At 42.3% G+C, this 15691-nt stretch overlaps 1 protein-coding gene across 17 annotated transcripts in view; it reads left to right on the top strand.

Moving 5' to 3' along the window:
- The window catches only part of Hace1 (HECT domain and ankyrin repeat containing, E3 ubiquitin protein ligase 1), a 115457-nt gene that overhangs the window by 74235 nt on the left and 25531 nt on the right, over positions 1–15691 (top strand). For 14 of the 17 annotated variants that reach the window (XM_006256595.5, XM_006256597.5, XM_039098892.2 and 11 more), the window contains 8 exons: positions 2474–2808; positions 3217–3285; positions 3529–3616; positions 7996–8107; positions 8202–8299; positions 8480–8567; positions 12714–12863; positions 13498–13694. In XM_006256595.5, the coding sequence (XP_006256657.1) occupies positions 2474–2808; positions 3217–3285; positions 3529–3616; positions 7996–8107; positions 8202–8299; positions 8480–8567; positions 12714–12863; positions 13498–13694 (1137 nt within the window). Of the gene's footprint in view, positions 1–2473; positions 2809–3216; positions 3286–3528; positions 3617–7995; positions 8108–8201; positions 8300–8479; positions 8568–12713; positions 12864–13497; positions 13695–15691 lie in introns of those variants that run through there. The other 3 variants (XM_039098889.2, XM_063279320.1, XM_039098899.2) reach the window with 2 other exon arrangements.

The raw sequence follows: 15691 nt of genomic DNA on the forward strand, positions 1-15691 counted from the left end.
GGATATTCAATATTCAGAAGCAAGGTTCAGTTACGTCCAGTTCCCTGTTTACCTGTTATCCTAGCCGGTGAGAAGTGGGTGCAGGAGGATCTGGAGGCCCAAGTTGTCTTGGCTACACATGTAGCCTAAAGCTATCTTAGGCCAGCGCAACAGCAATAGGGATCACGTGCTAAGAACTAGGTAGAGGCCAGAGTCGTACACTTGACATGCTTGAGGTTCTGGGTTTATTCTGACACTGGGCGGGGTGTGTGTGTGTATGTGTGTGTACGCAGGGAGAGACCCACAGTATACTAGTTTGTGTTTTTTTATTACTTTTTTTCTTACTGTGCGTTTGTTTGCACATGTGTGCATGTATCTATGCCTGAGTGTCAAGGTATGTGTGTAGAAGTCAGAAGACCACCTCGGGAGTCCATTTTCTCCTTCATACGTGTCCTAGGGCTGAAAGAATGTGTGTTGTCCCGAGTGTTACAGGGGGTAGAGCTAGAGAATCCAGCCCCTTGGAGGACCATGTGTGGATCCAAGACATTGAAACAAGCTGCCTTGGAGACCCAACTATGTTAAAGATGCCAGAGCCACGGGCTATCCGCTGAGGAAAGCTGCTAACAGGGAGGGGAACCAGCCCAGGAGAAAGGAGTTTCCTGCAGTGAACAAAGATGAAAAAGAAGTCGGAGATCTGAAGACCGCTCTGACATCACACAGTAAGATGCAGATCTGAAGACCGCTCTGACATCACACAGTAAGATGCAGATCTGAAGACCGCTCTGACATCACACAGTAAGATGCAGATCTGAAGACCGCTCTGACATCACACAGTAAGATGCAGATCTGAAGACCGCTCTGACATCACACAGTAAGATGCAGATCTGAAGACCGCTCTGACGTCACACAGTAAGATGCAGAGCTTGGAGTTTGCCCAGCTGGTTTCCTCTTTTGCTTTGGGGATTACAGTTAAATGATTGGATGAATCTCAGAGGAGATTCAAACTTTGGACTGTTAACATTGAGACAGCTATAGACTATGGAGGTTTTTGAAGTTGGACTAAATATATTCTGCATTATGCTGTGTTTAGATATGGCCCCCATAGACTCATAAGTTTGAACAAGCCTATGGGGGCCAGGGAAGAGGATGTGATGATTGATATATATATATATATATATATATATATATATATATATATATATATATATATATATATATGCGCTCAGCTCAGGGAGTGGCACTATTAGAAGGTGTGGCCCTGTTGGAGTAGGTGCGTCACTGTGGGTGTGGGCTTTAACACCCTCATCCTAGCTGCCTGGAAGCCAGTATTCTGCTAGCAGCCTTCAGATGAAGATGTAGAACCCTCAGCTCCTCCTGTGCCATGCCTGCCTGGATGCTGCCATGTTCCCACCTTGATGATAATGGACTGAACCTCTGAACCTGTAAGCCAGCCCCAATGAAATGTTGTCCTTTAAAAGAAAAAGAAGAATGTGTGTGTCAAGCTTGGTAGCAAACCCCTAAGTCTGAGCCTCCTCACTGTCCTGTACAAGCTGTGGTTTGGCAATACAGTCATTATGTTTCTTGTCTTAAATACTGGTTATTGGTGCTAGAGACTCAGCAGTTAAAAGCACTTGCACTTTTGGAAGATTCAGGTTCAGTTCCCAGCACCCACTTGGTAGCTCACAATCATCTGTAACTCCATGCCCTGGGGATCTGATGACCTCTGCTGGCTTCATTGGGCACTGCGCACACATGATACACAGCTGTGGATGTAGATAAAACACCCACACAGGAAAATAATAAGATAATCCTAAAAATTATTAATTATTAGAGATGAGTTATAATGTATGTATATTTTAATATATACACACCTACATTACCCCCCTCTTCATAATTTCATATTATAAGTTATAAAAATAGTATGAACGCTTTTTTTTCCCATCTTTATTAAAATTGGGTATTTCTTATTTACATTTCCCGGTTTCCATGCCAATGTCCCCTAGCCCCTCCCCCTTCCCTTCTATATGGGTGTTCCCCTCCCCATCCTCCCCCCATTACCGCTCTTCCCCCAAGAATCCTGATGGACGCTCTTTAAGAAGCACAGTGCACTAAACAGTTTGCTCATATTTTTAGCAACTTTCAGGTTTTTAAATAAAAAATACTTGTGGTTTAAAATTGTTGATATCATGATAATAAATGCGAGGGGATTATAAAGGCAATAAGAGGTTAAAAGTACTTGTTTGAAAATGAGCGATTGCTTAAACCTTTTGTTAGATTTTATTTTCTTTGTAAATTACAGGAACAATGCACATACTTTTTAACAGTTGTATACTTACATCGCCTTTAAGCTTCACTAAGAGTTAGGAAGATAAACATGTTTAGAATAAATTTCTTATACATCTGTGAGTGAGGTTTTAGATTTGTCTTTTTTTCTTCAAAAGAAATATTGTCTTTTAAGAATGTCGTTTTAAAAGCCCGTCTCGTTCCCTTTCAGCCTTTGGAATTGCTTTGGCACTCTCTGGATGAGTGGTTGGTTTTAATAGCCACAGAATTAATGAAGAACAAAGAGGACTCAGCGGATATCACCTCCATTTTACTGAAACAGAAAGGCCAGGATCAAGAGGCCTCTTGTATTTCAGCGTTTGAGCCACCAGGACCTGGGAGCTATGAACGCCTGTCCACTGGTCCCGGGGAATCCAAACCAGATGTGCTTGCCGGGAAGCAGGAAGCCAGTGCGGACTGTCAGGATGTCATTTCTGTGACGGCCAACCGGCTAAGTGCTGTCATTCAAGCCTTTTACATGTGCTGCTCCTGTCAGATGCCTCCAGGGTAAGAAAGTTTGACCTACTGTAATTTTCTTTGGCAAATGAAGAAAAGCTGCAATATTTTTGTAATTTCAGAAAAGACAAATATATATATATTTTTAAATAGAAAGTTTTTCTTAAAGGTTCTATTCACGTTTTTCTTAGGAAACTCATTGTACTAATACAAATCTGGTAAAAATATTTATATTTTGTAAAAGTCTATGTATTCATTGGTGAATGCTACTTCAGAAGGAGCTGCACCAAATCTGATAATTTTAGCAGTCACTCGCTAGGAGCAGGTTACATGTATTGTTTCATTGACCGACTGCCTAAGTGACAAGGTGATGTAACCTAAGTTCTTCCTCTGGTCTTGCTGCATTTGCATACTGAATCACCACCTTTGTATATTCTGATCGCTTTCCCCTCCCCCCAGAATGACGTCGCCTCGGTTCATTGAGTTTGTCTGCAAGCATGATGAAGTGCTAAAGTGCTTTGTGAATAGGTAAGGCCAGGGGTGAGAGAAGGGCCATGGAAAGGCTCACACTGCCTCGGCAGCCTTTTTCTACTTATGCATCTTCATCTAAGCAGATAAAGTTAATCCCATTACTACTGAAAGTCGTAATTTGTCATTAGCCAAAGCATAGCAGGCAGGGACTGACTGTCTTTCTTCTTCTTCTTCAGCATTGTGTGTCTGAACTCGCTCCTCGCTCCGTGATAGTTATTGTTTGCTTTATTTTTCTTTTAGAAATCCCAAAATTATATTTGACCATTTTCACTTTCTTCTTGAATGTCCTGAACTGATGTCGAGATTCATGCACATCATAAAGGCACAGGTCTGTTCATCTCTGCTGCCAATTATAAAGTCTTGTCATTTTATTATGTTTATGCATGTGTCTCTGCTGCCAGTGCGGGGGTCAGGATTCCTAAGTTCTTAATATTTCTAATTATAAAATCTTGTCATTTACTATGTTTATGCATGTGGGTGTTTTGTCTGCCTTGTGTCTGTGTGCCATGTGCATGGCTGGTGTCTGTGTAGGCCAGAGGAGATTATCAGATCCCCTAAACTGGAGTCATAGACTGTCATGTCAGTGCTGGGAATCCTGGTCCTCTTAAACCTCTGAGCCATTTCTCCAGACTGCCGAAATTAATTTTTAGATTAGAATTTTGTTTGGTAATTTTACTTTAAAATTACTGCGTGGGAGGTGGAACTGCATGGTAGTTTAGTGTGAGAAGTGAATTTTCTTCTTCTAGGAATGCGTATTGAGTGTCTACTGTATACAAAGGCATGTGCAGAGATAGCAGAGTACATTGCCACGTTTTAAAATTAGTTGGATTAGTTTTGTAAGATCTTTGAGGAAAGGGTACATTTAGGAAATAGCACCAGGCCATTTGGGAATTTATAAAACACATCAGTAGCCTGTTAAAGGACTGTTAAACCCTTTTGCAAAAATAGTGATCTAACTCAACCGTTCTCCAAATGTACTTGATTTGTCAACCTTTTCTTCTGCTAGGCATTGTCTGTATTTCATGAAGTATGGTGGGGAAAGCTTGTTTCGCTCTGTATTATGTGATCTAGCTGCATTTCCTAGCATCTTTGAACCTTGTTGTTCTTTTGGTTTTGTTTGTTTGTTTGTTTGTCTTATAAATTAAAACTCTGTGAGTCAGGTTCCCAGACCCGTCATGGTCACTGTGTAACTTCTGGTCCCTGCCTGTCCTAAGTGCTCACGTTGTAGGCATATTTCACCACTCCTGATTTATGTGCTGTATGGGATTAAACCAAGTCGTTGTGCAGGCTAAAAGCAAGCAGTCTGCCAGTGAGCTACATTCCCATGGGACCTTGACTTTGTCACCTAGAATACGGAGATCATCTAGGAATAGGAAAATCTAAAACTGCTGTGTATTCTTGGTATGTGGTGGCAGTTTTAGAAATAGAAATACTTTTGTCCGTAAAGAGGATCTTTCTAAAAATTATTTTTATTATGAGTGTTCTTACTTGCTTATGCATACCACATGAATACAGTGTGCATGGAGGCCAAAAGCGGGCATTGGATTCTCTAGAGCTTGAGTTATGGACAGGTGTTAGCCACTGTGTGGGGACTGGGACTAGAACACCCAGTCATCTTAATCACTGAGCTGTTTCTTCAGACCCTGGAAGAGATTGCAACTAAATCCAACAGGGAAGAAAGTAAATCTACCTATAAGTTAGTCACTATCACATTACGAGGTTCTTTTCAGAGAAGAGATTTTGTTGGGTGTTATAATAAAGAGAGATTTAAAAAAGGAAGTAGAGTTTTAAGTGACTCTGAAAGGCTTGAAAAACAGAGCATGAAAATAGGAAAGTGTATCACATTGGTGACTGTGGCAGAAATTGTATGTAGGTAAGAAGAGACAGTTCTAAAGCTAGATCTGCGTTATAATCCAGGACAGTGTTAGGGGTGACTCTGTTTCAGGAACGTGATAGAGTTCTGCCAACATTTAAAGGAAGGGAGGGAGGGAGGGAGGGAGGGAGGGAGGGAGGGAGGGAGGGAGGGAGGGAGGGAGGCAGGCAGGCAGGCAGGCAGGCAGGCAGGCAGGCAGGCAGGCAGGCAGGCAGGCAAAGGTATCGAAGATGAAAATACAGACACATATGTCAGTATAGCTGAAGGGGTACGCTCCTTTTTCAACTTTCTGAGTGACTGTACTTCCACATATAATTCACAAAAATTCTGATTTTTCATTTACATCCTGATTACAAGCCCCAACTCTCTCCAGTGCCCCACCTCACATAGCTCTTCCTTTCCCCCATTCCCTCCTTCTCTGAGAAGAGGGAGACCTCCCCTGGATATCAGCCCACTTTGGGACTAGGCACATCTTTCAATGAGGCAAGACAAGGTGGCCCAGTTAGGGGAACAGGATCCACAGGCAGGCGATAGATCCAGGGACAGCCCCTGCTTCAGTTGTTCAGGACCTGCATGAAGACCAAGCCGCATATCTGCTACAGATGTCTGGGGGCCTAGGTGTAGCCCATACTTGCTAAAAGACTGATTTCTAAAGCTCTTCTAGATGGTATTTGTACAGAAATACAAAGTCTTTCCCTCTTAAACCTCTGGTGACAGAATACCACAGAGTGGAAGAGGTTGGCAGTGCTGTAGGAAAGGGGCTAGCGCATTATTGTTACTTTCCTATTGCTGCAAGAAAATACCCTGACAAGAAGACCTGAGGAGAGCAAGTGTCCTTGTGAGTTACTCTTGCTGTGATAAAACACTAGGACCACGTTTACCTCGTCATCCCTCCTTCCTACTGCAACCAGACCCCATCACAGCTTCCTGTGTGGTCTTCCTCTATATGCACACTTTTTGATTACCATGTTTACCATGGTTCCTTTCACCAAGAAACCATAATAGTGGGGATCTGGAACATTCCAGGGGCTTGGCCTCTTAACCAAATAATTGAAAATATGGATTTGTACAAATTTACAAAAGTGACAAGTTGCCCTTTTTAGGAGGTAGTGATAGTACATTTATAGACTGTTACACCATCAAGATTGACTGTGTGCCCCATAAATTAGAGTCACAATTGTCGTTAGGGTCTTCCTTTTATGGAGTTTGGTTACTAAGGAAGCACGGGCAGTTTCCTGTGTGATTAGTACTTTAGAACATATAATCATTTTTTCTGTTTCACATGTCCTTTCCCATAATATGTCTGACTTCAATCGTATGCATGTTCAATTCTACATAGGCATAAGATAGTAATAGATGATTCTCCTGAAACCTTTACTTAGGAAACTGTTACTGCTCATGAACTTAAAGCCAATTCTGGGCAGATCCGTCCTCCTATTCTTTGTACTGGGTATAGGAGTGCACCTGAGTACACGAGTCTATGATCACAGGTGGAATGCAGATAGCTCAGTACTGGTGGGGATTTCGAGGTGGTTCTGAGGTTTCTTGGTACCTTGTTTGAGAGAGAGAGAGAGAGAGAGAGAGAGAGAGAGAGAGAGAGAGAGAGAGAGAGAGCGCGAGCGCGTGCAGGCTGTCCAGTGTGGTCTTAGAAGGGGTGCACGTACATAGGCAGAACAAAATAGGGTTCTAGAGTGAAGTGTCAGCCATACCTGACAGTCCCAGTTCCTGCATCTTTGTGTGGATCTCCACATCCTTAATTATGTGCTCAGGGACTTTGACGACCATTCCTCCCTCAGCCTGTTAGGGATACAGCTCCAGTTATGCCGCTATTGTCGCAGCGTCTTCCAGAGGGACCCAGCTTCACCCTCTGTGCCTTTTCCTTGTCTCCTTAAATTGACTTGCCTGTTTTCCTGCTTCCTGAGCGAGCTCTACTGAGCTGAGCCAGAGTCCAGACTGTGGTCCTGCAAAGCCTCTGTCCCCGTCCTCTGCCATAGTTTCTCAGTCTGTCTCGAGTGTGATCGTCAGTGTTGAGGATTGCCGTTGTGTATAGTGTGTTACTCTTTATTACCTCAACTTTTTAACTATTCTTACATACTCAATAACCTGCAGTGTTTGTATTACTTTATCTTTAATAGTAATTTCTAAACAATCATAAAAGTTTGAGGTCGTCTGAGTTTGCTTTCCCTTACAGATGAGTAAAATATAGAGCTTGACTCCTCTTTTCTAGAGTTTGTAATTTTCTGTTTTTAAGGTGAAGGCAGGGAAGGCTGAAGGACATTTTGTCTATTGTCTAAATCCCTAAGAAAAGAAATAAGAGTGAACTATGCATGAAAGAAGAGTTTAAACTCCTTTACTTTTAGTAATGTGTGTACATGAGTGATGTGTGTTATGTGCATGTAAGTTCAGGTGCCTGTGAATCAGAGGAGGACGTTGAATTCCCCAGAGCTGGGATGGCAGGAGTGGGAGCTGCCTGCTATGGGTGCTGGGGACCTAGCTCAGGTCCTCTGCAAGAGCTGCGCTCTTGACTACTGAGCTATTGTTCAAGCTCAAAAGCTGACTTTTTAAAAACTTAAATGATACAGTCAGTATAATTTTTTTGATTATCAAAATGCATCCATATAAACATTAGATTTAAAAGAAATTTCGAATATTTTGTTACATATCTGATATTTTTATATAATTTTTTATTTTTTTGTTGAGAACAGGAATTATAAATACATTAGTTAAAGTGTTTTCATTAAGATCACTTTTTTGTGAATGTTTATTGAGAAGTTAGAACATTAATGATTGTGGCTCAAATACTGATAACGTTTTTCCTGTCATTTTTGGGGTAGCCATTCAAAGACCGCTGTGAATGGTTCTATGAGCATTTGCACTCAGGACAGCCAGACTCAGACATGGTGCACAGACCAGTGAGTGAAAACGACATTCTCCTGGTTCACAGAGGTATGTGTCACAACGGCACCGACGGCTGGATAAGCCACAACGTGTGGTGGCGTAGGTTTTCATGTATTGAAATTAACCAGTACTACATATTTAGATTCTATTTTTAGGAGTAGCTGTGAAATCGTATCAAAGGCCAACTGTGCAAAGCTGAAGCAGGGGATCGCTGTGCGCTTTCATGGAGAGGAAGGCATGGTGGGTACATACATAGAACACACTTTGAAGAGGGCGTGCTGGGTGTATGCATGAGCACACGTTACAAGTCGGATATTTGCCTGATAAATGAAGCAGGTGACACCGTGTGTTATTAGTTAAGATAAAAAGACAAAGACAGTGTATTTCTCTTGTTGCTAAATTTTATTTTCTTGAATTCAGGGTCAAGGTGTTGTACGTGAATGGTTTGATATTCTGTCTAATGAGATAGTCAATCCTGACTATGCACTGTTTACCCAGTCAGCAGATGGTAAGTTGTCTGTGACTGTCATGTTCCTCAAACTGTATCAGAGTTTGGTCTTTGTTTCCTGTAACAGCCCTGATGTCTGTCTTGTGTGTGCTCCCATGTCACGGAAGAGAAAACTGAAGTCCCATAGCTTTCCTGTAACCAGTCAGTCTCCAGATGCTTTTCTCAGGGCCTGAAAAGTTCTCTTGAGAACCTTAAGATCCATTCACTTCAAGGACCGTTTGCTTCTGCCTTTGACTGCCTTACCACATTAGTATCTTTAGTTAACATTTTCTTTTATAAAGTGATGGTAGATGGACTTTAAATACATCTTTATTTGGAAACAGAATTGGGCATTTCTGCCTTAAAATCTATTTATCATGAAAATCAAAGTCTGTTGGTTGTGATGTTCTCTCTTACTGGCTTCATTTTAGTCCTTTTAAGAGATCGAAACTGGGGAACTGAGAAGCATGTACTTAACCACATTCTATGATGAACCTTGTGGAAACCTATAGAAAGATGATTTGATATCATAAACTAAATATCAGTGGTTACAACTTATTTTGGAGGGTGATTTGAGAACTATCTAACAATAACACACATGTGAAGTGAGACCGGGGTTGAAAACACTGCCCCCGTGTTTGAAAGAAGAAACTGTCTTTCTAATATAACTTCTGACTGCGTCCCAGGCCTGCTTGAGGCGAGGAGGTGAGGGGGGCAGGGCCAGCGCAGGCTGGGCATGCAACTGTGCGCCTGTCTCCCGCACACCTGCAGTAATTAAGTTACGCAGGGATCCACCCTGTAACCTTTGGTCGTTTGCTGGGAGGCGAAGTTGGCGTTTGTGATTTTATGACAGCAAGCTTCATTACATAGGCCTCTATTTTAAAAGCTGGATTCAGTGTAGTACAGTCTTACTTTTCCTCCTTAAGGTTCCTTACTCTGAGTCAGTTCAGGTGCATGTGTGGAGGAGCCCTTAGGTGTCCTTCCTAATGGTGCAGGTGACGACTGGCGGTGGACTCATGCAGACTAAGGTGTTGCATTAGTGTTGTACTGATTTCTGTACTTCATGGGAGTCTTCTTGGCGGTGGCAGGGCAGGGGGCATCATAGTACTAGTAACTTACAACTCAGTGAAAGAGTCCCTGTTACAGCTCATTGTCCTGAAGGGATTAGATTTAGGATTTAAGGATTCATGATGTGGGGACTGTTAGATAAACCCAATGTTTATAGTATTGTAAATTATTGTCTGGCCAGATAAGGTCAATGCACAGTGCTGTGCAGTGGTTCGCGGTGCGGTGCAGTGGTTCGCGGTGCGGTGCAGTGGTTCGCGGTGCGGTGCAGTGGTTCGCGGTGCGGTGCAGTGGTTCGCGGTGCGGTGCAGTGGTTCGCGGTGCGGTGCAGTGGTTCGCGGTGCGGTGTAGTGGTTCGGGGTGCAGTGCAGTAGTTCACGGTGCAGTGCAGTAGTTCACGGTGCAGTGCAGTGGTTCGAGGTGCAGTGCAGTGGTTCGGGGTGCAGTGCAGTGGTTCACGGTGCAGTGCAGTGGTTCACAGTGCAATGGTTCACAGTGCAGTGCAGTGGTTCGAGGTGCAGTGCAGTGGTTCGGGGTGCAGTGCAGTGGTTCAGGGTGCAGTGCAGTGGTTCGGGGTGCAGTGCAGTGGTTCGGGGTGCAGTGCAGTGGTTCGGGGTGCAGTGCAGTGGTTCGGGGTGCAGTGCAGTGGTTCAGAGTTGGCTTTTTGCAATGATGGCAGCTGTGAACCCTGGCTGGGTCTTTCTTTCTGTTGGTATTGGGCCAGAAGTGTAACCTTTAAGAGCTTTGGATTTCTCACTTAGCAATGATGGCAATCACAGTCTGTGATTTAGAATAAGGGTTTAGTTAGTTGATACATGAACTCATCAGCCCCTGGCAGTGGAAAATGGAAAGTAAATTTTAGATGTTCTTTTTTTAATTTTTGAAATATTTTCTTATGTAGTAGGATTTCCCTCTTGAAATAATGTTCACTATTTCCTAAAATATTTTAATAAACCCTTTTTACTTGAAAAATAATCAGTTTTAAATTTTTTAGACTTTTAAAATTTTCTTTTAATTGTGTGTGTGTGTGGGTGTTCATGTGAGGGGACTGTGGAGCTCAGAGCATTGGGTCCCTGGAACTGGAGTTACAGGCATGCATGCCGGAAATGGAACTCTGATCCACTGGAAACGCAGGAAGTGACCTTACCACTGAGCACTGTTCAGTCCCAGATAAGTGGTTTTTAATACTAAAACTTAAGCTGGCAGGGTTTACATAAACTTTTATATTTGTAAGTAGTTTTCAAGTAAAAGTTACTTTGCTGAAGATTTTTGCCTATGTACTATTTTTAGTTTTTTAAAAATCTATTCTTTTTTTTTTTTTTTTTTTTGGTTCTTTTTTTCGGAGCTGGGGACCGAACCCAGGGCCTTGCGCTTCCTAGGTAAGCGCTCTACCACTGAGCTAAATCCCCAACCCCTAAAAATCTATTCTTTTTTTTTTTTTTTTTTTGATCTGGGGACCGAACCCAGGGCCTTGCCCTTGCTAGGCAAGCGCTCTACCACTGATCTAAATCCCCAACCCCTTAAAAATCTATTCTTTTTTTTTTTTTTTTTTTTTTTTTTTTTTCGGAGCTGGGGACCGAACCCAGGGAAATCTATTCTTTTTAAGAACCAGCTTTCTCAGAAACTTATTAGCTAGTGAGGGAGTATGCAGAGCTGGGAGGTCACCTAAGTCTTTGTTGACTCATCTATAACAAAGTATTATCTCATATAGAGGTAAAAATATGGTTCTGCTTAGACTGTTTTATCAGTGGAATTACAGTTATGTTTGTCTTTGAAGTCTTTTCTGGTTGTCAATGCCTCCTCCTGCCTTGCATAGGAAATGATTGTGAGGGGCGATTCAGAGTGACAGATATGTTTCACATGCCTACTTAAATCATTCCGTCCCAAGTTTCCAGAGTTGTTACCTCACACCTAAATAAGCTGCAGTTTACGCCAGTGTTGTACTAGCAAATCAAGGGCCTGTGAAGCACCAAGTGAATCCTGTCAAAGAAGTATTCGAGGTGACTGGATACTCACTTTCCAATTCCTGCCTCATTTTCTTTGGTGCTTTTTCACTAATTTTATCAGTTTGCATTTGTTTAAGACTTGTTTCTAGAATAGAAGAGTAAAGCACGAACTCACTGTATATGAATGAGTTTGTAATTCATGTTAAAATGAATTAAAGTCAAGGTGTGCCTTAGATTTCACTATTTTGCTAGGTTTTTTGGAAGTCAGTGTGTGTGTGTGTGTGTGTGTGTGTGTGTCTGTGTCTGTGTCTGTGTCTGTGTCTGTGTCTGTCCGTCTTTCTTTTCCTCCTCTGATAAAACATACAGCTCGCCATTGAAGCCATTAGGAAGTAGACCGTTCGTTAGCATTAAGTGCTTCTGCTGTGCTGTGTGGTCATCACTGAGTCTAATTCCGGTGCTGTCCATCATCCTGAGTAGAAATGTACCTTGACTCAGCTTCCTCTGTCAGTAATTTACTGTGCCTCTATTCTGTCTGTTCTATCATATACTTCACAAAAATGGAATCATACGATTGCATAGGCTTTAGAGTGGTCATACGATTGTTCTGTTCATTTTCACATCCTCAGTAGTTGTTTAAACTCGATTATTTGCTTTTTGAAAGAATAGGAAAAGTTTTAGGTGGGCAGATTTTCCAGTCATTAATTGGTATTAATAGGCCTCACACTCAGTACCTAGATTCCTTAAGTATGGATAGTTTCATAGTTTGCTTGTCTTAATATGCAAAACCTAGTGAATACTGGGCATGCACAGATGTGAAGCAATGCCTGCCAGGTTTGTAGTTGAACAGTACTGCTGCAGTTTCTAGAACAATGTTTGCATGCGTGTGTGATCTTTTACTATATTTACCAGGCTCTCTTTGGTACCAATCGGAAGTATTTCATAACTTTCTGTGCACAGATTGTCCTGGGAGGTATGAGCCTATGATATCGTTATGCTTCCAGTTCTGCTGTATTGTTACAGATTATAAAAGAACTGCACGACGTAGTCTGCATAATATAACTGTAGCCATGCCGAATTACATGAGAATAAATTTACCTGCATTGGAATGTCCTCTCTTCTGCATATAGATCTTACTGTTATGTATTTATTTCAATAGGAACAACTTTTCAGCCCAATAGCAACTCCTATGTCAATCCTGATCACTTGAACTATTTCCGGTTTGCTGGACAGATCTTGGGATTAGCTTTGAATCACAGGCAGTTGGTCAATATTTACTTCACACGATCCTTCTACAAACACATTCTTGGTATGGACTTACTCTCACTTCTGAAGACATTTACATTGCTTTTCCTGCAGCTTTTAGAGAGAACAGATTGGTTAAGTAGTGCCGATTTTGCCATTTTTGTTGAAATAATTACTGCTCTGATTAGACACCATCTGTGTTCCTAAGGTCTCTGGGGCTGGAGGGACAGACAGATGCTCCACCTTCTTTTTTAAGGTATCTGGGGGCTGGAGGGACAGACAGATGCTCCACCTTCTTTTTTAAGGTATCTGGGGGCTGGAGGGACAGACAGATGCTCCACCTTTTTTAAAATCACGTTTAGGTTTTTTCTGCTTCCCTTTTAGTGTGTATGTGTTTATACACAGCATTGCCTTGTATGCTTGTACCTACAGTAGCCGGCAGTTCGGAAACTATAACAGCTTCCTAAATGGCTGCTGCCAAGAAAGACAGCATCGTAAGGATGAAGACAGAACAGCAGCTTAAGTTAATGGACTTCTCAGTTTAGAAATTAGCATCCGTTTAAAGCAGGCTGCAAGTTTGATTATGTTTTGTGGGTTTTTTCCAGAGTATCTGTAGAGGGCAGCATTTCACCGTTAAATAGGTAGAGGGAAGTCAAGTGCCTATATTGTGACTGCTGTCTCTGCTATTTTCTTTTTAGGTATTCCTGTGAATTACCAAGATGTAGCGTCTATCGATCCAGAATATGCCAAAAATCTGCAGTGGATTTTAGACAATGACATTAGTGACCTGGGTCTAGAACTGACTTTCTCTGTTGAGACTGATGTGTTTGGAGCTATGGAAGAGGTACCGTTAAAGCCTGGGGGTGGAAGTATTCTTGTGACACAAAATAACAAAGTAAGTATCCAGAGTTTTGCCTCAGTCATTCTTCATAATGGCCCCGATGCCAGCTTCTCTAAATTATTCCAGCATTTGCTAGAAAAACTTACTTTGTCATTTGCTAGTAGATGAACGTACTTAAGTCAAGCAAACTAACATTTAAGATGAGTTAGAAAGACTCATTTTAGCCTAGTGCTGGGATGTGTTGGTCGTTAGCGTAATTTAGACTATTATTTAGCTGACTGTACAAGTTAAGCATTTGCATTTTGAAAAAGTTAATTGGAAATGTAAACTAAATGATGACATGTCCAGCAATCAGTACTGTATATTTTAAAGTTAGATATTAAAGAATCTATTTGTATGTATGTACATGCATATGTATGTATGTATGTACGTATGTATGTTTGTATGTATGTACGTGCGTACGTGTGTATGTGTGTGTGTCTGTCTGTATGTATGTTTGTATGTAAGTGGTGTCTGCATGTGTGAACAGGTGTGTCTCCAGTGCTGATGCACATGGAAGCCGGGTGTTGACAATGGGTTGTTGTTCTCAGTTGTTTCTTTACCTTTATGGGAGGGGCAGTTTAACAGTGTTTATTAACACTTAGTGTAACTGTATACTTCAGTGTGACAGTTGTCTTAGAGACTTATCCTCTGGGGACACTTGTGTAGGTGCAGGTGGATGTAAATGTTCTCCACAGAAGTGGGTGTGGTCTGAGAAGCAGGTTACGTACTGCAGTTACTGTGTGACATACCTCTCTAGTGTGCTTCCTAGAATACCTTCTAAGTGAGGAAATGAGTGGCCGGGTAATGTGTGAAGCGGAGGCAAAGCTCTAGATGTGCGTTCACTCACTCACGTTTGCAGACTCCTGCCACAGGCCTGCAGCGGCACAGGGATGATCTCCAGAGAGCTAGGGATGGCTGAGAGGACAGCCACTCTTATCCTTCCCGAGTCTCCAGGTAGTTGGCTCGATGGTTTTGCTTGCTCTCCTTATTGTATACATGAGAGACTATCTCTCAAGGAACGCGAAACTCACCATTTTGACTTCACTGTGTGGCCAGTGATTCCCCGGAGTCACCCATGTCTGTCATCTCCAAGGCTGGGGTTACAGATGCACACCTCTGTTCTTGTTCTTGGCTTTCACATGGGTTCCTGGGACCTGAGGCGTATGTAGCAAACACTTTACTCACTGAGCCGTCTTCTCTGCACCAGGTTAGAGAGTGTTTAAACTGTGTGTGCTTTTATGTTCCCGTAAATACTACCTCTTGATTTCGTATGTATATAATACACACATATATAACTTGTTTTTATTATATGTCATCTATATGCGGTATTTGTTTTAAAGTTGACTTAAAGATCAGTGGCATTTAATATTTTATATTGCTATACATATTAAAAATTTGCAGACTGTAGATTTATTAAAATGTGTACTCCTTGTAAAAGACTCAAGGATGTCACGTTTTTAAAAAGTATCTTTATTCTTTGAGAATGTCATGTGGCATATTGATCATATTTTACCACTCTACTCCTCCCAGAGCTCCTCCCACCTCCCCTCCCTTCATCAGTTTTCCGCCCCCCCCCTTTGTTTTTTAATCGTTCACTAAGATCAATCTTGCCGTCCAGTTTCTCCTTTACTTCAGTGTGTGTGGCCATCTAGTGCACTGGTCCACCCACCAGGAGCCATATCCTTAAGGAAAGAAAACTCATTGCTCCCCCCTCACCCGCAGCCCCCAGAAGCCACCAAGTTACAGAAGCTCCTCAGCGAGGGTGGTGGCTCATGAACCCTTCCCATCCGTACTCGGACATTGATTGGCTTGGTCTTGGGCAGGTCTTCGGCAGGCAGATACAACTTCTGTGAATTCACGAGTACAGTGGTCCTGTCATGTCCCGAAGAAATGGGTTTGATTCGATTATACCCTCCCTATGTCTCCTGTGGTCCCACGCCTTAGGGAGGGCTGTGGTACACTTGTCCCATTTATGGCTGAGCACTCCACTTAGGCTGAGACTTCACCAG

Source organism: Rattus norvegicus, chromosome 20 (assembly GCF_036323735.1).
Source record: "Rattus norvegicus strain BN/NHsdMcwi chromosome 20, GRCr8, whole genome shotgun sequence".
Classification (NCBI taxonomy): Eukaryota; Metazoa; Chordata; class Mammalia; order Rodentia; family Muridae; genus Rattus; species Rattus norvegicus.